Raw genomic sequence first — 22,944 nt, forward strand, 5'->3', positions numbered from 1 at the left:
ATCGCATTTTTGACTTTCATATATACTATGTAATCGGTACGTGATCGAGTCGGTACTGTACCTCTTCAATTCTTAGGATACGAAATTTTATAATTTCGTTTGTGATGATATAATTCTTGTGTGAAATAAATATTTCTTATCACGAAATGTTTTATAATTATATTTGAAAAGATATAAATATAAAAAATGGCTTTAACACAAGTTGATTCTACAAATTATACCACTAAATTTGATTGTATAGTAGAAAAACTACTTGTATTGACAAAAAGGAAGAAAAATAGTGAAACAAAGTTGATCAACAATTACCTTTATGATCTTAATAATCTTGATTATCGATATTTGACAGGTTTAAATAATGATGTAAGTTTAAACAAACAATTTAATTCATTGTAATTAATTTTTTTAAATATATAATATTTATTAGAATATATATCAAGTAATTTAGCTTATATTAGTTGATTGTCAATTTAAATCAAAACATAAAAAAATAATATAAAAATTGCTGCTTTACTTTTCAATAACTTTTTAGGCAGTACAATTGCTGATTGAACAATTATGTATTATCATTACGCCTGCAGAAACTGTTTTGATACAAAATTTTTGTAAACTATTAGTCAATATAGTTCAAAACAATATTGAGCTTCAAGAACAAACATTTATATATTGCAACGAATGGATTATAGAAGTTTTTAAATCTGCCTTACCAATTACACATAATAATATGCTCTTAACCATAAAAAGTTTATTAACAAATAAACAATTTGGTAATATTAATCATGTAGGTACAAATTTTTTAAAATTGTTTTATTTTATTAAAATTTATTTATCTATTATTGAAATATTACAAATGCATAATATTTAGAACAATACATATTATTTCAGTATTTGAAATTATTAATTGAAGATGATCAGTTACTAAAAAAGTATTTAAATCTATCTCATATACAATGGTCTGAAATTCACTATAGTGCAATTAGTTGTTTAGAAGGAATTTTAATGAGTTATAATAGCACTCTCATAGTAAAAGAATTGATATATATCATTAAAGATATCACACTAGATATTGTTTCTTCTTCTTTATATTTAAATGACAATAAATATTATCATACGAAAGTGAGTAATAAATATGGAATAAAAATTGAACTGTATAGTTTTCATTATCATTATTGGTAAATTAAATTTTTAGATATTGTGTTCGTGTTTACATATTCTGCAAATAATAACAGTTAATGAAATGTTGCCACATTCCATTGATTTCATAGGAGAAATTTTGGGAGTAGTGCAGGCATTTTTATTTTATGGTATCAAGGACTATCCTCCCATAAAACCACAGCTACTTCGTCCTGCAGTAATGAATCTTCCAGAACGAATTCATATAATTCCTAAATGTAAGAATTTGAAGAATCACAAAGCAAAAGTAAGAAAACAACCAATTAAAAAGGTTGGTAATGAAGTAAAAAATAATATTGTACCAGAATGCAAAGGAGTTAGCTTATATTCAAGTGATTCTGATACCTCAGATAATGAAAGTAATAATTCTGTCTTTATGGATTCTAAAGTAAGATTAGAATCTGTACGGTTACTGCAGGTACTTGTTGAAAATTCACCAAGTCGTGAAATATTTGGATTTTGGCCACAAATTGTTGCTACTGGATCACGAAACAATGCGAGAGTATTGGCTAGAAGTATTTTAAAGGAATGTGTATCTAAAGTAAAGCAACATATGCTAAGCACATTAACAGAATTATTGGTAGATGCTAAACCTTTTCTAATGCATGCAGAAGATGTTCATCATACATCTTTTATTACCTTTTTTGGCACAGTATGCCTAATGATAAAAGAATTGCATTTCGCATTATGTTTGATTTTAAATGGTGAAACAAATGTAGCTGTTTTAACTCATGGTTTAAAATGTGCTGCTGCTTTAGTTCAAGGCACACCATATACACGTTTGAAAACAGGACTTGCTACAAAATTAATGAGAAATTGTAGACCGTACATATTTCACAAAGGTATTTCTATTGTTGATATACCTTCTTATTCAGAAATAAAATTTTATAATTATTATGTCTTACATAGATCCAACAGTTCGTGTTGCTGCACTGTCAGTTTTTGAAGCTATTACTTCCTGTGATCCAGTAACCCCAGAAATATTTGAAATACTCGTAAAGCAATCTGCTGTAAACATAGCATCAGATCAACCTGTGAATATTTTAGTTAGTGACAATACAGAAGAAGATGAAGAAGGAGAAGAAGAGATAGATATTGAAGATTTGAAAAATAATTTGATAAATGAATACAATAATGAATTATTCAAAGAAACAAATATTTGTTTTTTAATTCATGTTTGTTTGGAAAATATATCAAATAAGGTATACTTACATTTTAAGTTAAAATTTTACGTGAATGATATAAAGCATACAATTTTTTTGAAAATAAATAATCATGTATCTAATTATTTAGACAATGAGTACACCTGTTCGTCTCCAATCACTAAAATTAATTGGTAGAATGGCATTTAGTACTGGAAGTCTTGTGTTTCCACATACAGAGTTAATTACAATGACTTTAGTAGGAGTCATACAAGATTCTGAAACACAAATAATCTTACACGCTTGTCGGGCTTTAGAAATTATGGCTGGTTGTTTCATGAATATTGATTCAGAGGATAAAAATGTTTCAATATTTTGGAATATTATATTTGATCCTATAACGTCCCTTCTTCAACATCCACAAACAATAATAAGAGAAGCTGGATGTGATTGTCTAGGCAGTATTAATTCTATTATATTTGCCCAACTTCAAGTGAGTATTTGTATAAAACTTGTATTACTAAAATTTATTATACATACACATTTCATATAAACATTTTTTTAGAGACAGAAAGCAGTTTTAATCATTACAATATTATTTGGCGCAGTGCACGATAAAGAAAGTGCTGTAAGAGCTGCTGGATTGCGAGCATTAGGAATGTTAGTCACATTACCTGCACTGAAAGAAGAAACGGGATTTTTAATGGATCTAGCTGATATAGTTTGTTTAACTGCTGATGATAAAAATCTTGGAGTTCGTATTAAAGGAGCCTGGGCATTAGCTAATTTATGCAATTGCCTCTCTAAAGAAACGTTAGTTATAAACATATTAAATAGTTAATTAATATCTTCTATATTTGCTTACAGCTTAATTTTTTCTGTCAAAATAAAAAACCTGTCCTTGTAGAAATCACGAAGAAGTAGAACCTATTCCTTTAGAAATGTTATTACCACAAATTTATCAAGTCAGTATTAAAGCATCTAAGGACAATGATAAAGTAAAATGCAATGCTGTTCGGGCTCTTGGAAGTATTCTGTACTTGTGTCCTAACAAACATATACTGAAAGACGCATCATTAGGATTAGAGGCTCTTATAAATTGTGCTACTGTAGGAAACGATATGAAGGTACATAAATTAAAATATTGTTATTGCATCAATAACTGTTTTATTGCATTATTAACTGTTATGTTAATTAAAGGTTCGTTGGAATGCATGTCGAGCTCTAGGATTAGTTTTAAGTAACAATCCAGATAATATATTACAACCTTCTTGGCGGGTATGTAATGAACAGAATATAAATTCTTTAATTTTTTTATCATAATCAATACAATTTTATTGATTTAGTAGGACCAGGTGTTTCCTGTATTGTGTAACTTAATTTGCGATAGTCCAAACTTCAAAGTGCGTACTAATGCAGCATGGGCATTATATTCCTGTAACTCATACGGAAAGTATATTATAACTTTATGGAAGAGTCTTATTTTAGCATTTGAAAATTCTCAGCATGTACCGAGTTACATCGAATATCCTCACCGTGACGCTCTTATTCAACAGGTAATTAAATATAAAATTATAGGTAATTACTAAATAATAAATAATATTAAATACTAAATAAATTCTAGCATAGTTCATTAAACATTAGTCTATCAATATCTTCAATATATGTTTTTAGTTATGCCTTACTCTTAGCCATGTGGCTACTTGTACAGAAGTGTCAGACTTGCAAAATCTTTGGACAGAAATAAGCGAACATGTAGATGATGTTTCGAACTATGTTAAACAGTTCCAGGTATGATTTTAATATATGAATCAATAAAAAATTAAGTTGTACAAAATCAATATCTAAATATTATTATATCATTTTTACAACCTTTCCATATTTTAGGAGACCATTGTGCCTGAAAAAATGGGAGATTTAATAAAGGCAAAATCTCAATTAGAAAAATATATGAGAAGTGCTTCATTATTAGAAGAACGAAAGATTGCTCAAGTCTTAGCAAGTATTTTTGAAAGAACTAAGAGATATGACAATCTAGATAGCGTTGTCTTAACTTAACAATTAACAAAGTAATAAATTAATTGTATATTAATAATACATATTCATGTGCATCCAACATTTGAAATTCTAACAATAATTGTTCTGAAAACATACATACGTGTTTATTTACACAATATATAAACATGTACGTAATTATATAACCATATATGTATATAAACGTGTAAAGATGTACATACAGAATATTAAAGCACAGACTAAATTTATTTAACAAATATGTTCTTCGAATTTTTTTAAAAATAAAATTTATATGTATAATAATATATATATATATTATTTTTATTACATGGCATCTTAATTTAAATCTTATTTATCTTTGCTAAGAAACTGAATTGTTTATATTTAAATATATTTCCTGCATCATTAACTTCATTCTTATTTATGTATTTACAGGAATATTCGATTGTTTAGACTGATTCTCATCTAAATTTATAGAACTTGTATCTTTAACTTCATTATCAGATATATTTTGGACCTCATTATCATTTTTATCTCCTGTCTCTTCTTCATCTAAACTTTCTTCATCTGAATCAGTATTTGCACTTTTTTTATGTTGTTCTACATTTCCAGTCTTCATCTTTTTCTTTTGTTTCCATTTCTGTTTTTTCTTTAATCTTTTTGCTCTTTTCTTTGCAGTTATTTCCTCAGCTATTCTTTTATTTTCTTCAATCTTTCTGTGGTATTCTTCATCTAAAAGTTCCTAGTGAAAACATTACAAACATATAACAAAACTATAAAGGTTAATAATGTAAAGCAAGTAAATTATGAAAATAGCTTCAGTTACATAAATTTACATTTTATAATTATTTCTATTTTACCTTGTGACCTTTTTCTTGAATAAACTTTTGCCTTGCATATTCTTTACGTCTTAAATGTCTATATACATGAAATTCTCCACTACCAGCACCAGCACTGCTACCCATTACATTACGAACAAATTCTGGTACTGTAGGTGTACTTTTAGCTTTAGGCCGTTCTGGTAATATGATAGGCTTTTCCTATTGCAATAAATAAACATTTTATGACAATAATCTAGATATCCTATATACATCTAATATTTTTTTCCTAATCTTTCTAGGTATCCTAAATATGAAATAATAAAATATTTCTGACATCCATGTTTTTAATATTCGTTAGGATCAGAATTAAAGAAAAAAGACAACTAACTAACTTTTTAAATATTTCGACATATTTACCGGATTTTTCATTAATTTTTGAAGTTTTAATCGTTGCAAATCAATTGCTGTCTTTGCAACAACAGGTTTTTCTTCTTCTTTTTCTTTATTTTCTGACATTATAATATATTACTAAAAAAAAAAAAGAATTTTAATTCAATCAATTTAAAATTAATTCACAATTCTTGTCAAATGGTAACAGACAGAGGTTATGTACATGATAATAAAAGTGAAATATGCAGAAAACAAAATCGATTTAATTATATCGATTCCAGATATACACAAATTTAAAAATATAATCGTATAATTAGTCTTATAAGAAAAACTTTAAATCATAAATATATGTATTAAAAATATTTAAAAAAATTTTAGATATTTTAGTATGTTTATATCTTTGATGTATGTACTACAGTACATTATATTTTTAATAATGCTTCCAACTTTTTTAATAATTTTATTTTTATTACAATTTTTATTATAAATATTAACTTTCATACTTTATTCATTAAATTTTGTTCGCTATATTTTTATACATGATTCTATAAAATGTTAAGTGCTACTTTTTAATAATTACCTGTACATATATAAATCACATATTTTATTTAAAGTAAAGTTTATCTTCTTAAGATTTAGCTACCTATAATTAATACTTTCTATTATATTTATTTTGGCAAAATTTTATGAACTTTCCATTAAGATATATTTTTATATATTACATAAATGATATGTTATATATTGCTATATCGAAAATACTTGTTATAAAAAAAGTAAAAATGTTTAACAAAATTTTTAGCTGTGACTACAGCAGAATTAAATTATTTTCTTTAGTGAAATTTTTCTCTTAGTGACAGTAGTAATATGTTACCAATAATTCTGAAGCGATCCAGTTGGTAGCAGTAATAGTAGCAGAAGGCTTTCAATATTGACGCACATTGACGCTTATCAAGAATCCTATAATCGCCGAAAACTGAAAAAAGATCTGCTGTCAAATTCGAAGTAATTTTCACAGAATAAAGTATATTATTATATATCTTAGGAACAATGTCAGAGATCGTAGTAGATGAAAGGTAATTTTTGAGCAAGATCTCATATTAAATGTGTTTTCAATGAATATTCCATTTTTTTTTATTATATATTAAACTATTTTATAGAGTAACTGACGAAATTGAAGCACTAAAAGCAATATTGCTTGATGATGAATTAAATATAAAAGAAAATGACAGGTAAGTTTTTTTAGGGAATGTAATGTTTGTAACCTAATAAATAAATTAAATCAATTGTCATTTTGAAACTTTCAATCATTATAAATTATAGGTAATGTGCCATTAGAAAATGTTATTTATGATTTAAATATTTGTTTCATTAACAAAGCATATTAAATTTAATATTTAAATATGTACTTATACAGGAAAGGAAGGTATTTTAACAGTAAAGTAAAGTAATATAGAAAACACAAATAATATAAAAGAATATAATATAAGAATATTTATCTTCATACAAATGTATGAATTTGGAGGCTTAACAGATATTAATTAATAACACTGTCAATGTTATAATATTATACAATATCATGTATTAATTATATTAATTATTATTTGTTAGAAGTATTTTTAATTATATATATATATATATATATATATATATATATATATATAATATATATATATATAGAGGTATAGTATTTGTAAAATAAAGAATTTGATAATTTTAATACTCTTTATATTTAATATTTATTAATCTTTATAATAAATTCTCATTGAACTACAAACTAACTGATATTACAGAATTTAGAAATTTATGTATTGTGAAAAATCAATGTTTTTTCAGAGGTGAACCAGAATGTATTGAAACTGTGTTATTTCCCTCAACTGGTGAAGATTCACAGTCTCAATATGTTTGTGTAACACTTATTGTTCAGTTACCTGTGGGATATCCTGATATATCACCTACTATTAGTCTCAGAAATCCTAGAGGTTTAGATGAAAATACAGTGAGACTTATGCAGTCAGATGCAGAAGCAAAATGTAAGGATTTCATAGGTCAACCAGTTATGTTTGAACTCATTGAGGTATGTATTACATATTAGAAAGTGTTCTGTGAATAATAAAATATGTTGAAGTATACATTGAGCTTATGTAAAATGTATGTACAAGAGTTATATTTAAATTTTATTATACTGCTACTCAATTTATATCAGGTTTACTTCAGGATTTTGTAGTGTTTCATTTATTATTTCCTTTAGATGCTATATTATGTTTTATTATTGTGCTTTTGTAACTATTATTTTATTGGCTATATGCTATGTTTTGTATCTATGCGATATTATTATAACAGTTAATAAGAGAACACCTTACAAGAAGTAATCTTCCAACGGATCAGTGTGCCATATGTTTGTATGGTTTTCGGGAAGGAGATGAATTTACAAAAACTGAATGTTATCATTATTTTCATTCACATTGTTTAGCAGCACATGTTGCTGCTGCAGAACGATATTATAGAGAAGAACAAGAAAAATTGCCACAATGGCAACAAGATGCAACAAATAAATTCCAGGTATACTAATATGTAATTATGAATATAGAACTAAAAAAATTTGTGATAGTTCTAGTTACCATTAAACATAACATATTGTTTCAGGCCATATGTCCTGTGTGTAGAGAATCCATCAATTGCGATGTAGAAAGCCTATGGTCTGCTCCTCCGCCAATTGATGTTGAAGCTGCTATCGATTTTTCAGTAACTGCAGAGCTGAGAGAATTACAAAAACAAATGGCAGCATTATTCTTAAGGCAACAAAGGAGGGGTGGTATAATTGACTTAGAAGCTGAAGGTGTGAAAACATTGGTTAGAACAGAAGATGAGCCAGGTGCTACTACTGAAGGACCCAACCCTCCGGGAACCAGTTTAAATGCATATTCAAATCAAAATATGCAACCTGTTGATCATATGGTATGTTTACATGTTAAAAATAATGATAAAGATTGTATTGACAAATTAGATAGTAATTATAAAAAACTTTTACATAAATTTCTTACTTGTTAATGAAAAAATATATAATTGATAATATGTATCTAAAGATTCTAATATTTATAATTTGTAATTTTTATTTTTTTAATTTTAATACCTTAATAATAAAATATTTCCTTCAGCAAATGCCACAATCAAAACAGTCCTCACAGACACAAAATCATGCTCACTATCAATCAAGGCAACTACATCATAATTACCAAGGTCATAATAACCATGGCCATCGAAACAGAGGTCGTGGACGAACTCATTATCGTCGTCAATTTGACAGAGTTAGGCACACGGAATCTACTCCCAGATGACAATGGGTTCGAGATAAATTATTTACTGTCTGGTCTTCTATTTTGCTAAGTGTATACAATAATATGAACAGCATTAGTAGCATAATTGTGTATGTATTATATAATAACTGTTTAATTTCAAATCACTTTTACGTACTAAAATTATAGGTTTCATTGTTCAGCAACATTCCTGTTATAACGGTGTATAAAATGGGATATGTTGAGACTTCCAATCCATTGAGACTCCTGAAGCCATGGTGCTCTTTTAAACGATCTACAATCGTACAAAAGTTAGTTCTTTTTTTTTAATATAAATATGTATACAGAGCTGTAAGTACTGTAGCATATTACAAACAAGCAAAAGAAAGAAAAGATACCCAATCAAAATGTTATACTAAAAATATTTTATACCAGTCATTTAAAATTTAACAGTCTCAGAGTATAAAAATAACATGTATCACTTTCAAATTAATCATTTTCACATAAATTTCATAACTTACAATATTCATTTCTATGCAAAAATTTATTAATAATATAGATTGTACTATATAACAGAGCAGACATGGATCAGTGTTTAAAGAAATACTTGTTCATTCCTTTTAAAGGAATCGAAAATTTCACTTTTGCTCTATGCATATATTCAGAAGCAATGTAAATCTTTAGAAAAAGTATGTAATGCTATTATATATCAAGTTTAACATGTGAAATATACCTTTCTCTCAAGAGTTGAGAACTTTGGTTTAATGTATAAATTAACCACTACTTCTGAAAGAACATTATTAAAAAAATAATGTGAACAACATAAAATGTTTTCGAGGCAAAATGTTTTCTGTAGTTATGTAGTATATATATTGAAAAAATGTAAGTCTTTGATTTCTGTAATTTATTTGTATTTTGTTTTCTTCATTTTATTTTTGAACATCTTGTTAAAAAAGAGATTTATTGTAAATATTTCTTTGTTGGGTGCAAAAGTAGGTTCTGTTAATATGTAAAAATCTTCCTTGTAATTGTGATATTTGAAAAAGAGTAATAACATAAAATAGGAAAAAGTTTTAAAGAATGAAAACATCAGGTCATTCCAATTCAAATAAATTAAGATATTAATTTTTTAATAATAATGTAAATTCTTCTTTATAGCAATGGTATATTTGACATTAGTTATATATTGTTAAGGTAATTATGATCTCTAAAAATAGAATAGAAAATGCTTTTATAAAAGATAAAATGTTTCAGCACATGTAAAATTACGTAAAAAAGATTAATTATTTTTATTCTTTTTTAAACAAAATACAACATAAAACAATAATATTATGCATTTTTTGTAAATTATATTTTAAATAATATAAAGTAATATACTGTAAATCAATATAAAATACCTTTATTTTCACTTTGTCTCAACAAAAATGAACAAAGAACTGTCTGATTGAAAATTGTAATGAAACCTATATACCACATAGCTATTTGTTTTTTATATTATATTTTGTATATATTAAAATATTTTATCTAGTTCAATATGAGTGTAATTGGAATAATACAGAAAGTTTCTTCTAAATCTTTAATTTTCATTACAGCAAAATTTTTATTATATGAAATAAAGACGTAAATATTTTTGTATCTTCTTGTTGAACTTACATTCTTTTAAAAAGGATGAAAATGAACGAATTAAATGTATTTCTAAAATCAGATTGAAAGAATAATATTTCTTTATTTTTAAACTTATTTTATATAATATTTATTTATACATACATGTACCAAAGAACTTATATTTAGTTCAATACATTCAAAGTAAAACTTTGTTGTTTTCTTTATATTGATACTATATTTACCTGTGATATTTTTAAGAGAAGAAAAGTGTAATTCAATTTTCAGTACGCTTATTTTATAAATATGTATGTACATAACTTTTTATGCCAAAAATTAAAAATTGGAAGTTCAGTATGTATTTATAATTATAGAATCTTTGTAATCTTGATATATGTTTCTTACAAATGTAATAAAAATATTCAATGAAAAAATGTTTTATATATAAATTGCACTAATATTAAGCAAATATTAAATGCAATAAACAAAAAAATTTTCCATGAATAAAATTTTAATGTATGGCTAATTAAAAATAAAATGAATTATAATATAATAATATTTATAGTGTTTTCGAAATGATTAATGCAAAATATGTTACAAACAGCTTAATAAAAGACTTGATAAAACATTCAATTCTTGTTCTATAAAATCCTATATTTCATATATTTGTCTTAAGTATAATCTTCTATTATTGACCCTTTATTTATTTTATTATTTTTGAAATCTATAATTTTCCATATTATTATTGCTTAGTTGCAATGTTAATAGCTTCTAAAACTTTTAATAAAATCCTAAGACTTCATTAGATATTGCAATTTTTATTTCATTAATCTAATGTCACTGCATTAGAACAAAGCACATTACTTACATAAAATTTTTATTTTCCATGTTATATATGGTATCACAAATATTGCCAAAATAATAATTTTCACTTTTTCTACTTAAAAAAATGTCATTTCATTATAATCGTTATTTATCAAGAAAAAGGTATTTTAAAAATATGTGTGTAGTGACTATATATATATTTATCATAAAAAAATATATAACATTTATAATAGATATTACTTACAAATAAAAGGATTCAATGTTTATAAAATAGATTCTATGATTCATTTATTACATTCATTTCATAAAAATTAACACATAGGATATATTGTAAAAGTAACAATATAATAATTTAGCGATATGTATGTAATATTAATACATTCATATCTTTGTTTCAATCTTGAGTTAATATAATTTAGTAACAAATAAAAATAATTCTTTTTTTATTGTATCTTGTATTTAAAATTGTGCACAGCATTTTCATCTTGATTAGGAATGTATAAATTGTTAGTTTAAAAAAAAAATAAATGTATAACTTAGGACGCTTATAACAATCAAATTATAAGATTAATAATAAGTTAGTATATTTACAATTAATTTATAATCAATATTATGAATACCAGTCATTGCCTTTTATGGATATGTAATAAAATCATAAATGGTTGAAAATAATTTAATACTATGTAGTATATTGTTCCTTTAGTTTATTAAGTTTTAATTTTAACTGTTCAAGTTCTGTTTGTACTGGTTTATAAAAGTCCTTACATTGCAGCAAAATATTGGAAGCTGCATCTAATAATACTGGACTGATAGATTTTGGTGAGGGAATGTCTATAGAAACAGAACTAACAATACTGTTGTCACCATATCCTTCATCAATACTTTCATCTGAAGTTTTTGCTAGTGCCTTCAATTGATCTTTTAAATCCTGTAGGATAAAACCAATTTTAATACTAAATCTCTTGATAAAAATAAAAAGATTATGAATGAACAATTAATGTTTATATTAAAAAGTTAATGTAAAAAATTACTTTATTTCTCATTAAAACCTGTTTTAGGCATTCATGTAAAGAAACTTCCATTTTGTTTTTCTGAAACAGAATAGTTATAAGATAATTATAAGTAATCCCTCCATAATAAAGTCTTCTAATCTTATATATATATATTATAAAATAACATTTTATACCATAGTGGTTAAATGTCCCTTTATTTGAATTCCATGAAGTTTATTTTCTAAACTTTTAACTTTTCGTTTTTCTTGTCTAAGTTTTCTGATTAAAGCAGTGTTAGCTTCATATGATAATGTTTTTAAACGTTTATTTTCATTTATTACATCTTGCATTGAATTCAATTTTTCCTCTGCTTCTATATTTTTTGATTTTAGAAGTTTATACTGTGCAATCATTTTAGTTAACTGTAATCGCAATTGAAAGATTGCATCTTCTATCTGACTTTGTTCCTGTTTAGAAGACAACAGAGTAGTCTGTAATGCTTCATTCTCAGATTTTAACTTTTGAATTTCAAGTTGCGTTTTACGCAATGTATCAGCAGTTTGATTTTTTTCAGTTTCACATTTCTGTATACTTTCTTCCATAGTTGTAATTAATATACGTTGCTTAGCCAAAGCATTTTCCATCAATGCTTTAGAAACTTCATTACCTAAAAGTCGTTTTTCTAATGTTTTTAACTCTGCTTTTGTATCTCTTAATTCATCTTCTGTTAATTCTAACTTTGTGGAGACATCTGAAGAACTTGATGTACTGATATCTAATGATTCTAAAATACTGTTTGATTGATTTTGTGTCTTTAAGTTTTGTACCTCATATTCCAAATCTTGCTTTTCTTTTCTGTGTTTTTGAAGAAGTTCTGAATAATCTATGTTTAATTGCTTATATCTAGCATTTATGTTTGCTATTGTTTGCTGTCTTTGCTGCAAAATTCCTTGATAGGTATCAATTTCTAATTGTAAAGTTTTCTTGCTTGCTTGTAGACCATGTACTTGAGATTGATACCATTTTACAGATGCTTCTGATGCATCTAAATGATTTTTTACATCTGTTAGAGTATTTTGTAATTTTTGTTTTTCCTGAACTACTAACTGCATTTCTACATACAATTCTGTGATTTTTCCTTTAAGCCCTTCATTAGCAGCAATTCTTGCATTGAGTTCAATACGCATATTTTCTAGATCTATTCGAAGTCGCTCATTTTCTAGTTCTAATAATGCAACACGTTTTGATAATTCTATATTTGAAACATCTGGTGTTGATAAGTGTCTAATATGAAATTCATCGGTCATCAATTGCAGAGAATCTGTTGATGTAACAGAATCTAACTCTCCTTTAAATGAATCAGATAAATTGTCCATTATTCCAAATTATACCGTAATTTAATGTGAATAGTGTATTTTTTCTAAGTTTTCTCTCATTAAATGCAACATATTATGAATAGGTTGTAATTTAATTTTATAATCGAAATATACTAATCCAGCACTGTTAACTTTGAAACGTCTCGTATTTTGATAAAATATATATATCATACATACTTCATTTTGTGAAAGTATTTGGTATTCTTTTTATTATTATATTAGTAAATATGAAGAATACTGAACATGACATATGTTAATGTAGACTATGTATATTTGTATATATATGTTTAAATGTCACTTCATATTATATTTATATAAGAATACGACTACATACGTGTATGTTACACATGCAAATATATCCTTCACTTAAATATTTATCATTAAATATAGATATCTCAAAATTTATACAATTTGTGGAAAGAGCATAAATACTTCATGAGAATGAACTTTATGATGGAAAATTATGGTATTATAATATTGTTGTTAGAAATTGAACCTAAAAAGTAGTATCAACTATATATGCTTTTTAATTTTAGACTCTCTAAAAATCCACAATAATATTATAATAAAAATAATTAAAAAATCACATAAGATAACCTATCGATTGTACAAGTGAAGATGTATTAAGGCCGATTAAGATTATTCATATCATGGCGCTAGTATCGTTTTAGAGACAATTTCACAGAGACGATAATCTCAGTACTCAGTAGCGCGCATGGTCATTTAACGTCTTTGGATTAAGGGTGGGTCTGTTCTTTTGCAGGAGGGGTCGTGTAAATGAATCTAAATATAACAAACAAAAAATATTGTAATATCCACACAAAGATTTTGCTTATGCATTTTACTTGTGAAGATTAATATTGTGGGTAAAAGTGTTGATATTATATTCTTGTGTTCGATGCTTATTGACAGCGTAACGGTGACGAAAACTTCTTGGTGGATGGAGTTCTCTACGATTCGTTCTATCTTTCCCTAATTTCCAGGTCCCCCCCTCGACCCGATTCCCCATAAAGATTCAATCCCCTATACATTCTAGTCGCTCCCGTTCATGGCTGCGTGCCGGGGTGGGGGAAAACAAGCTGTATAACGACGTAAAATTCGAAGCTTGTATGCAGGAATATGTCAAGTTTAAAAATCGGTAAGCTACTGCATTTATTTGTTTTCTTTTTTCAGTAATAGAGCGATAAATTATTTTATAATATTTCATAAATAATAAAGTGAACGGCTGAATAGAAACTCGTGCTAGTTGTTGCCCCTTTGCATTCAACACGCTTCTACATTGCTTTTGTAGTATGGTAGGCAAGAAGGCAATGAACGATATTCTATATACTGTGCTTCGAAAGTTACCACATTCTCGTTCAAGGTTTGCGTGAAGGGGATCAGGAAATAATTGTCACAATTCTTGTGTATACGCGTTCTGCTGCGTATGTAAATATTTCACAATGGGCGGCACATTCGCCTGTTTTATCGAATCTATCGGTTATAACTAGAATGCAGATGTTTATGCATTTCAGATATGTTAGAACATGTAAATGAAATATACAAAATATAGAAATATAAAATGTATCACCTGTATACAAAAAACATGTAAAATATGCAATAATATTCTATAATAGCGGAATCGTTGTTAACTGTACACCGTGATTATAATTCACAATACATAGTTAATTAGATCTTTATTAATTGAAATTTATTTATAATTTAACATATATTCATTGTTTCACATAACACAACATTAACACTACATCATAAAATTTGTAATATAGTTGATAAAATAAATTTTGTACACACTACCATATGTTTTTCAAGAAGGAATGTGCAAAACATGAAATATATAGAATATGTAAAATGAATAATATATGCTTAATATTGCCTAGAGATAAACAAATCCATACCCCACTTTATTGTCAATTTTCTATGAAAATTTGCATAAATATCTGCAATCTGCTTATAACAACTGTCAAATTTTATAATATTCAAAGCTATGGTTAAAATAACATCACATTTGTTTATATTTTAATCTTTCCATATAAGCTTTATCTGTAATAATTTAAGTTTTGCAGTTATTTTTGATATTTTGATTTTCTTTTTCAAATTTATTAATTATCTTTTGCATCATATGTTTTGTTTCTTCATAAAAGGTTTTAATAATAATGCAATATTTTGCGTGTTTTTGTTAAGTACATTCTACTTTATAATACATTGTAGTTAGCATGGATGTTAAATGTTCTCTTTATCAATATTTTCTAAAAGATATTTTATTATATATTTCATTTTGTATATAAATTCTATTATTAAAAGTATATAACAATAATATTAAAATATATTTAATTTATGATTGTATTTAAAGTACATATATAATTTATATACATTTTTAGCATCAAAGTTTAGTATAGTTTAACATTTCTTGAATATATTTTATTTAGGAAAAGTTTTAAATTTAAACCGATCTTTATCATTTTTATTTTATATTCTGTAGCATCATTTCATTCAGGCGAAGGATCTACTTCTAAAAATATATATATTAACATTTATAAATAATATTGCATTAACAATATACATTTTCATTGCTTTATATTAATTTATAGTTGTCTTTATTACTTTCAAAGTCGATAATTTGATAACTTTTGTATATAAAAAGCAAAGTAGACTTTACTAAAAGAAAATAGTTGCATGTATTTTCTATTTGTTCTTTATAAATACTTTAGTTTATTATTTACATATAAAATTTTACATTATATCTTTGAATAACTCAAAAATATATGTTTGTATATTGCATAAAATTTATTAATTATAAAATATATATCGAGAGCATTTAATTTAGCAGCTATTAATTATATTAACAAAATTATAAAAATAATACTAACATAAAATAACTCTCAGTATGCTACTTAATAAATAAATGTCTTTTCCTTTGTTGATAAATTATATATATATATTTTTTTTAAGTAAACACAATAAAATTAAGTAATGTAGTATAATATTTTTCTGATAATATATCTAAATATTGTATTTTACAATATATATGATATCAAGTTAATGATTGTTTCATTTTTTTTCTAAAGTGTTGGTAATGCACTTGCTTGCCCTACCCTTGAGAACGATGGACTCTGAGCAAAGAAATCAGCAGGTATATCAACACTAAACAAAAAGCTAAAGAATGAATGCCTGCTGCACTCACGCTGCCGACACAGAACAAGCAGATTTAACATTTATGCAAATAGTGTGTGAGTAGCATACTCACGCCACACTCAGACGTATATATCCATTTTCGCACATGGCAGCCATGAAGCATGGTACGTTTTATTCTTGTATGCTTTGCTTTGTATGTAAATTTGTTAAATTTGTGTAAATTTGTCTATATTACTATAGTTTATTAAAAAGAATTAATTGATATATCTTTAAACTATATTTCTAAACATATATTCATTATATTTGAAAATATATGATAATAATGAATTACCAAAAAAAAAATTAAATAACATTTTACATAAATATATGTATAAAATATGTTGTATAATGTTTTTCAGTTTCAATACAACTAACAAATTACACTTCCTGACAGATATTAAAATCTTATATGTGTAGTAGTTTAAATAAATTAAAGTAATTTATAAAATGGAATTGTAAAAATATATAAAAGGCATAATATAAATAAATTCTAAACACAAATGTATTCTTTATTTTACATTTCACATTATTTTGTAACAAATTGCTTTAAATAGTTTATCTAAAATTAATATTTTAGTATATTATAATTGGAGATTATTAAGGGATAACAGTTATCTGCACTATTAATGTATTTTGTAATCTAAGGATTAGTTAATTTAGTAGATTCTGTATATATTAGATATTTTATGTTCTGAATCTAAGTAATTATGTTTCCTGTTTTCAATTGTTATTGTTATTATTATTACTATTGTTATTATTAATATGTATTGTTATTAATAAATTATATGATATATATTAATATATAAACAATTTATGTCTTATTTAATTTTTATACTTAAGTGTTAAAATAAATATCCAAATTTTAATTCTGTGGTCTGATTTTTTTAAAAACTTTTTATTACAATAACTTTAAATTTGAATTAGGATTATTGTAATCAAATTTTTATATTTCGATTAAAAATATATAATATTAAAAAAATTCATTATTGTGACAATTTTCAGGCAAGACAAGTCAAGACGACGTATGCTATGTTGTCGCCAAATACGACTATGGAGCACAAGGTGCTCAGGAGTTAGATTTACGGAAAAATGAACGGTACTTGCTTCTTGATGATTCAAAACACTGGTGGAGAGTACAAAGTGCAAGAGGACAAGCTGGCTATGTGCCAAGTAACTATGTCAAGAAAGAAAAGCCATCTCTTTTTGACAGTATTAAAAAGAAAGTCAAAAAGGGCTCTGGCTCAAAAACTCTACCATCCAGTAATTCACCATCCAGAGCCGTAGAATCTCCTATTATGGCTAGGCGTTTACCTGCTGATCCAAGTGAAGCAATAGGTACAGCAGTTGTCAAGTACAATTACCAAGCACAACAAGCAGATGAATTGTCACTCGTCAAAGGCACTAGAATCTTAATATTAGAAAAAAGTAATGATGGTTGGTGGAGGGGTCAAAGTGGTACACAAGCAGGATGGTTTCCATCAAATTATACTCATGAAGAAGGAGATGCAGATGATACTCTTCATACGTATGCAATGGCAGAAAATGTTCTTGATATTGTTGTTGCGCTTTATTCATTTTCTTCCAACAATGATCAAGAATTATCTTTTGAGAAAGGTGATCGTTTGGAAATCCTTGACCGTCCACCAGCAGATCCTGAATGGTATAAAGCACGAAACAGTCAAGGTCAAATAGGTCTAGTGCCACGTAATTATCTTCAAGAATTGAGTGAATATTTGACACAACCATATCGTGAGAGAGGAATGACAAGTAGTGAGATTAGTACAGGAGACTCCCTTGAAAGAAGGCCAGATCCTGGTGACAGACCACATCTTGTTGGAAAACCTTGGTACTATGGTAGCATTTCACGTTCGCAATGTGACACGTTATTGAATCAACATGGTCATGATGGTGATTTTTTAATTAGAGATAGTGAAACTAATGTAAGTACAAATAAAGATAATTTAATTAATACGATTCTTATATATTTAAATTAGTTTATTTGAAATATCTCGTTGATAATAATAAACAATGCATTATGATAATCTTTTAAATATAATAAAATGTTTAATTTAAATTATGCAATAAAGATTAAATATAAATATTATAACATTTATATAGGTGGGAGATTATTCAGTATCTTTAAAAGCTCCAGGACGTAACAAACACTTTAGGGTACATGTGGAAGGAGCATTATATTGTATTGGTCAAAGAAAATTCCATACACTAGACCAATTAGTAGACCATTATCAACGAGCGCCTATTTATACTAACAAGCAGGGTGAGAAATTGTATTTGGTGCGCCCATTGCCAAAAGGCAACCCCAGTAGTAATGGTTGCTAGGTAAATTCGTGCCATGAAAAAGCGGTCCATGCGCTTTCTAATGTATCTTTAAGATACGCAATGCCTGCCTAGTAATATCAATATTACACATCTCGTATGTTTATACATAACAATTAATATAATTGGTGAACTCGTATATTAGTGTTTCTTGATTGTTTGTCCATTTACACTGATAAATAATTTATTACTCTAAGTAATTACCACCAACAGTTCTTATCATTCATTGGAGCTTCCATACTATTTAGCAAACAAAGCTAAGAGAAACGAAACATTTGTACGGCAGCTATATGACAATTGACTAGTTGATACAAGGCTTCTCTTTATATCCATATGTAATTGTAAAACACGACCGATCATGTTATTACAATTAATAATATATTTACAACTACACGTAATGTAGACTGCAAATATAATGATCAAATAACGGTTAATTATCATGCAACTATGACCGGTTAAGTGGATCTCTACTCTGAATCTATTGGTATTGAATTATGACAAAGACTAAGTGTTCATTTGTGATTTTGTATTTATTAGAAATTTTTAAGTAAATAAACTATATTTAAGTGTGCATCAGGTAAAATGTAGTTGTTTTTCAATCCTTTATTTATTATGTGTATAATTATTACGACATATTTTTAAAAATTAAATTTTCTTTGCTATATTTACATATTAGATATATTTTCGCCAATAAACATGATTTAATTTAGAAATATTTAAAAATTTTTGTTCCTAATATTTAAAATATGTACATGTTTTATTATATTAAAATTAAACGGGTTTTTATATATGTACAAAATTTATATATACAAACATAATTTATAATAAGACACAGTGAAATTGAATTGTATCAAGGGATGATTTTACTAGACATAATACACGATTGGTAACAAATATTAATCTTTATTTAACGTGTATATTATATTCATAAATAAAAGTATTATTTTTTTTTGTTATATGAATAAGAGATTGGTGCTCCTGTAGATAAAAGTTAATGGCACTAATTGCCAATAAGGTCACATATATAAACAATTGCCCTAAACTAAACATATTTTAGGTCTATATTATTTGTTCGTAATTCCATTAGAAACTTATGCTTATATAATCATAAGAAAGGATTGTTCGAATTTCTTGTCATGTTGCTCACGCCAGAACCAACCTAAAAAGGCTTATATATTTAGATATACATACATATATATATATATGAATTTATAAAATTAAAACGAAAATATTATATTCATACCATGAATGGATTTGCATGATATGCTGGAAGAGTTGGTTGCCATACTTTATTTGTCATTAATTGACTAAATTGAATTACATCTCTGTTACTAGATGGTCCAATACCTACCCACTGCGGATCTAAAATATTTATATTTTTTAATTTATTTCAAATGTTAAATATATTGAATGTTACATTCTTTAAATAAGAACTTACCATTATTCATAGGAAATTGTACTGGTTTAAAAGGATTAATGGGATTATATAGCGAGGTATCAATTGATTGTGTATTATTATTAACTACATTAGATGGTCGCCATAAATCACCAGTTGCAAATGGATTTGAAATTACATTTGTAGTTTGATTTCCTACACTCCAGAGTGAATTCGAAGCTATGATAAGAATAATAAAAAAATTTTGTAAAATTAATTTTAATAAATTAAAGATTTAATGATATATATAAATGCATATACCATTATTAGTATTCCATGTGGATGTATTTAATGTTGTTGTAGTATCATCTTTCAATTGTATTTGTTTCATTAGAGAATCTAAGTCTTTCAGTGCCGCATAACGATCTTCTGATGGAGGTACATGTGCACCATTTGCATTCATTGAATTAGTCATATTTCCTGTAGTCTGACTAAATGGACTTAAGGATTCGATATCTAGACACACACAAAAGATCAATTATTAATATAATAATTATATTGTATTAATTTGTAAAAACAGTAATGTAAAATATTGATTCAATTTACTTGTATCTTTTTGGCTGTCAAAAACAGGATTGTTGTCAAAATTGGCAAAGAATGACTGAGGTACAATAGGTTGACTGAGTTTATTTGCAGGTGTTGTAGTAGTAATAAATGGATCAGGAACTTTGCTGAAATCAGCTACAAAATCTGTTGAAAAGTTATTAAAATTAACTGATTCAACATTGTTTGTTTTCGAAGCTGATGTAGATGTTGTAGAAGATAATGTTGTAGTAGATGTTCCAGAATGTGGAACCCTTGGAATGTTAGTTTGATTAGATGACTGTGATTTTTGATTTGAGTTCTGATTTGCCATGGACGGATCCAAATAATATCTTTTAAGCTCATATTTTGCACTCATTAGATCTTTCATCTTTTGTTCATCTTTTGTATCTAAAGTCTGTGACGAATTTTGGTTCATCAAGCCTAACCATATTCTTCTACAATATTCATTACCACGTTCCTTTATAAAATCTATTTCTTCTTGAGTAAATGTTGCCATAGAAATAGATTTTACTCTATGTGGCGGTGTCAAGCCTCTCCTGTAATTTAAAAAGAAATTACTAATATAAATTTCTTCCTATTGCATTTTATATATACTAATTGATAGACTAATTGATTTGATTGAAAATAATAAAATCATAGTTATCAATAAAAGTCATCCTTTAAATATTATATTTCTATTGTATTAATAATTACTTTCTACTAATTAAATCTTCTATTCCTCTTTTATAAAATCATGTTATGATTCTATCCAATTCCATTGTTCTACGTATAGAAAATGTATGATATTCTTATGCATTTAATAATGGGTAAAAATAATCTAAATTGGTATAGAATAAAAACACTAAAATTTTACCGAAACTTGTAACAATGTGATTTATAAATAATATATGCCTATTGAATATTATTAAAATAAAAAATATTTATTGTGTATATTAAACATTATTTACAATATTTAATAATTTAACTATTCTTTCCATTGCCAGTCAGACTAATTAATATAATATATATTATGGACTTTATAAAATAGCTAATGGTATTCTATATTATTTATGAATAGAACACATTTTGACCATTGATAACAATTACTACGCACAAAGAAAACACTGATACCGATAGTATATATTAACTTCCTGACCGCAAATGCGAGCATTTAACAAAGATCCACAATCTTCTATTCATCATAGTAAAATACATTCATCACACGTGTTTCGACAAAACCTATTACTGATGCATTTACAAATAAGAATATATTTTATTTTTCATTAAATGCGAAACTATACCTATCTAATATATTCGAAATGTTGACATTTATCCAGTGATAATTATAATTATTTGATCGTTAAATATTATGTAAAGCATTTGTAAAGTACATTTTGGTCAGTTCTATTCATAATATGATAAAATAATGAAGTAAAACAACAGTTACGTCATTTTTTTTATAAGGAAGAAGAGCTTGGTACACTTTATTGGCTTCTTACAAGTAACGAGTACTTACAGCATACCAGAACAAGAGGTACAGACGAATGAACCGATTGTCATGTTGACGTAAGTTGGGCCTCGCTGATGGCAATCGAAACATTCTTTATTACCAGGTTGTGAGACCAGCTCGCGTAATATTTTCAAATTTTTCTCGTCTTGCTTTCTTTTCGCGGACGCCATCATATACGAGAATGCACTTTGTAACTATAAACGGAACACAGGAGATACACAAGACACAACTCTCGCGCTCTGCTTGCGGAACTGACTCAATTTTCTGTCACGACAGTCGTGCGTGTTCCGTAACGCATTCTAAAAATGTTTCAGAAACATGAAACGCGGAATAATAATA

At 26.4% G+C, this 22,944-nt stretch overlaps 6 protein-coding genes across 13 annotated transcripts; 3 read left to right on the forward strand and 3 right to left on the reverse strand.

Moving 5' to 3' along the window:
* Positions 1-45: 45 nt before the first annotated feature.
* On the forward strand, positions 46-4,633 carry LOC132906321 (HEAT repeat-containing protein 6). 2 transcript variants are annotated; one of them, XM_060958394.1, is made up of 12 exons: positions 47-360; positions 530-778; positions 883-1,113; positions 1,187-2,012; positions 2,080-2,372; positions 2,464-2,805; positions 2,878-3,125; positions 3,220-3,439; positions 3,513-3,590; positions 3,662-3,868; positions 3,987-4,103; positions 4,200-4,633. In XM_060958394.1, the coding sequence occupies exons 1-12, from the start codon at positions 187-189 to the stop codon at positions 4,368-4,370; spliced, it is 3,156 nt and encodes a 1,051-aa protein (XP_060814377.1). In that variant the 5' UTR covers positions 47-186; the 3' UTR covers positions 4,371-4,633. The 2 variants fall into 2 exon arrangements, with proteins under 2 accessions (XP_060814378.1, XP_060814377.1); XM_060958395.1 differs by lacking the exons at positions 3,987-4,103; positions 4,200-4,633 and having other exon boundaries at positions 46-360; positions 3,659-3,789.
* On the reverse strand, positions 4,554-5,790 carry LOC132906366 (PRKR-interacting protein 1 homolog). Its single transcript, XM_060958500.1, has 3 exons — positions 5,567-5,790; positions 5,189-5,368; positions 4,554-5,070 (listed from the first exon to the last, which is right to left on the reverse strand). Exons 1-3 carry the CDS (start codon positions 5,663-5,665, stop codon positions 4,750-4,752), a joined length of 600 nt encoding a protein of 199 aa, XP_060814483.1. The 5' UTR covers positions 5,666-5,790; the 3' UTR covers positions 4,554-4,749.
* Positions 5,791-6,421: 631 nt separating this feature from the next.
* LOC132906353 (E3 ubiquitin-protein ligase RNF25) lies at positions 6,422-9,578 on the forward strand. 3 transcript variants are annotated; one of them, XR_009657965.1, is made up of 7 exons: positions 6,422-6,612; positions 6,697-6,768; positions 7,373-7,613; positions 7,880-8,098; positions 8,183-8,494; positions 8,695-8,963; positions 9,022-9,578. XR_009657965.1 is itself a non-coding variant. In XM_060958483.1 (7 exons), exons 1-6 carry the CDS (start codon positions 6,587-6,589, stop codon positions 8,872-8,874), a joined length of 1,050 nt encoding a protein of 349 aa, XP_060814466.1. In that variant the 5' UTR covers positions 6,422-6,586; the 3' UTR covers positions 8,875-8,880; positions 9,022-9,578. The 3 variants fall into 3 exon arrangements, 2 of the variants coding, with proteins under 2 accessions (XP_060814466.1, XP_060814465.1); XM_060958483.1 differs by having other exon boundaries at positions 8,695-8,880; XM_060958482.1 differs by having other exon boundaries at positions 8,695-9,578.
* A 2,107-nt stretch (positions 9,579-11,685) lies between these two features.
* Positions 11,686-13,954, reverse strand: LOC132906345 (uncharacterized). 4 transcript variants are annotated; one of them, XM_060958466.1, is made up of 4 exons: positions 13,805-13,954; positions 12,446-13,599; positions 12,291-12,350; positions 11,686-12,187 (listed from the first exon to the last, which is right to left on the reverse strand). In XM_060958466.1, the coding sequence occupies exons 2-4, from the start codon at positions 13,556-13,558 to the stop codon at positions 11,939-11,941; spliced, it is 1,422 nt and encodes a 473-aa protein (XP_060814449.1). In that variant the 5' UTR covers positions 13,559-13,599; positions 13,805-13,954; the 3' UTR covers positions 11,686-11,938. The 4 variants fall into 4 exon arrangements, with proteins under 4 accessions (XP_060814449.1, XP_060814450.1, XP_060814448.1 ...); XM_060958467.1 differs by lacking the exon at positions 13,805-13,954 and having other exon boundaries at positions 12,446-13,296; positions 13,374-13,559; XM_060958465.1 differs by having other exon boundaries at positions 12,291-12,347; positions 12,446-13,954.
* A 355-nt stretch (positions 13,955-14,309) lies between these two features.
* Positions 14,310-19,718, forward strand: LOC132906349 (cytoplasmic protein NCK1). 2 transcript variants are annotated; one of them, XM_060958470.1, is made up of 4 exons: positions 14,311-14,765; positions 16,693-16,923; positions 17,801-18,738; positions 18,917-19,718. In XM_060958470.1, the coding sequence occupies exons 2-4, from the start codon at positions 16,905-16,907 to the stop codon at positions 19,136-19,138; spliced, it is 1,179 nt and encodes a 392-aa protein (XP_060814453.1). In that variant the 5' UTR covers positions 14,311-14,765; positions 16,693-16,904; the 3' UTR covers positions 19,139-19,718. The 2 variants fall into 2 exon arrangements, with proteins under 2 accessions (XP_060814454.1, XP_060814453.1); XM_060958471.1 differs by lacking the exon at positions 16,693-16,923 and having other exon boundaries at positions 14,310-14,765.
* LOC132906347 (arf-GAP domain and FG repeat-containing protein 1) lies at positions 19,327-22,924 on the reverse strand. Its single transcript, XM_060958469.1, has 6 exons — positions 22,612-22,924; positions 21,117-21,652; positions 20,832-21,026; positions 20,574-20,750; positions 20,379-20,497; positions 19,327-20,294 (listed from the first exon to the last, which is right to left on the reverse strand). Exons 1-6 carry the CDS (start codon positions 22,776-22,778, stop codon positions 20,241-20,243), a joined length of 1,248 nt encoding a protein of 415 aa, XP_060814452.1. The 5' UTR covers positions 22,779-22,924; the 3' UTR covers positions 19,327-20,240.
* Positions 22,925-22,944: the final 20 nt, after the last annotated feature.

The sequence above is a fragment of the Bombus pascuorum genome, chromosome 4 (assembly GCF_905332965.1).
Source record: "Bombus pascuorum chromosome 4, iyBomPasc1.1, whole genome shotgun sequence".
Lineage (NCBI taxonomy): Eukaryota > Metazoa > Arthropoda > Insecta > Hymenoptera > Apidae > Bombus > Bombus pascuorum.

Bases quoted from the DNA above. Each gene is read 5' to 3' on its own strand.
- LOC132906321 (XM_060958394.1), top strand. From the start codon at position 187: ATGGCTTTAACACAAGTTGATTCTACAAATTATACCACTAAATTTGAT. The intron at 3,591-3,661 runs GTATGTAATGAA...TTGATTTAGTAG, and splicing joins TATTACAACCTTCTTGGCGG to GACCAGGTGTTTCCTGTATT. The intron at 4,104-4,199 runs GTATGATTTTAA...TCCATATTTTAG, and splicing joins ACTATGTTAAACAGTTCCAG to GAGACCATTGTGCCTGAAAA.
- LOC132906366 (XM_060958500.1), bottom strand. From the start codon at position 5,665: ATGTCAGAAAATAAAGAAAAAGAAGAAGAAAAACCTGTTGTTGCAAAG. The intron at 5,369-5,566 runs GTAAATATGTCG...TTATTGCAATAG, and splicing joins AAAAATTAATGAAAAATCCG to GAAAAGCCTATCATATTACC. The intron at 5,071-5,188 runs GTAAAATAGAAA...TGTTTTCACTAG, and splicing joins TTCAAGAAAAAGGTCACAAG to GAACTTTTAGATGAAGAATA.
- LOC132906353 (XM_060958482.1), top strand. From the start codon at position 6,587: ATGTCAGAGATCGTAGTAGATGAAAG. The intron at 6,613-6,696 runs GTAATTTTTGAG...ACTATTTTATAG, and splicing joins GAGATCGTAGTAGATGAAAG to AGTAACTGACGAAATTGAAG. The intron at 7,614-7,879 runs GTATGTATTACA...TTATTATAACAG, and splicing joins TTATGTTTGAACTCATTGAG to TTAATAAGAGAACACCTTAC.
- LOC132906345 (XM_060958464.1), bottom strand. From the start codon at position 13,627: ATGGACAATTTATCTGATTCATTTAAAGGAGAGTTAGATTCTGTTACA. The intron at 12,351-12,445 runs GTATAAAATGTT...ATTCTGTTTCAG, and splicing joins AGGGACATTTAACCACTATG to AAAAACAAAATGGAAGTTTC. The intron at 12,188-12,290 runs GTAATTTTTTAC...TTTATCCTACAG, and splicing joins AGGTTTTAATGAGAAATAAA to GATTTAAAAGATCAATTGAA.
- LOC132906349 (XM_060958471.1), top strand. The intron at 18,739-18,916 runs GTAAGTACAAAT...ACATTTATATAG, and splicing joins TTAGAGATAGTGAAACTAAT to GTGGGAGATTATTCAGTATC.
- LOC132906347 (XM_060958469.1), bottom strand. From the start codon at position 22,778: ATGATGGCGTCCGCGAAAAGAAAGCAAGACGAGAAAAATTTGAAAATA. The intron at 21,653-22,611 runs GTAAGTACTCGT...TTTAAATTACAG, and splicing joins ACCTCTTGTTCTGGTATGCT to GAGAGGCTTGACACCGCCAC. The intron at 21,027-21,116 runs GTAAATTGAATC...GTGTGTGTCTAG, and splicing joins TGACAGCCAAAAAGATACAA to ATATCGAATCCTTAAGTCCA.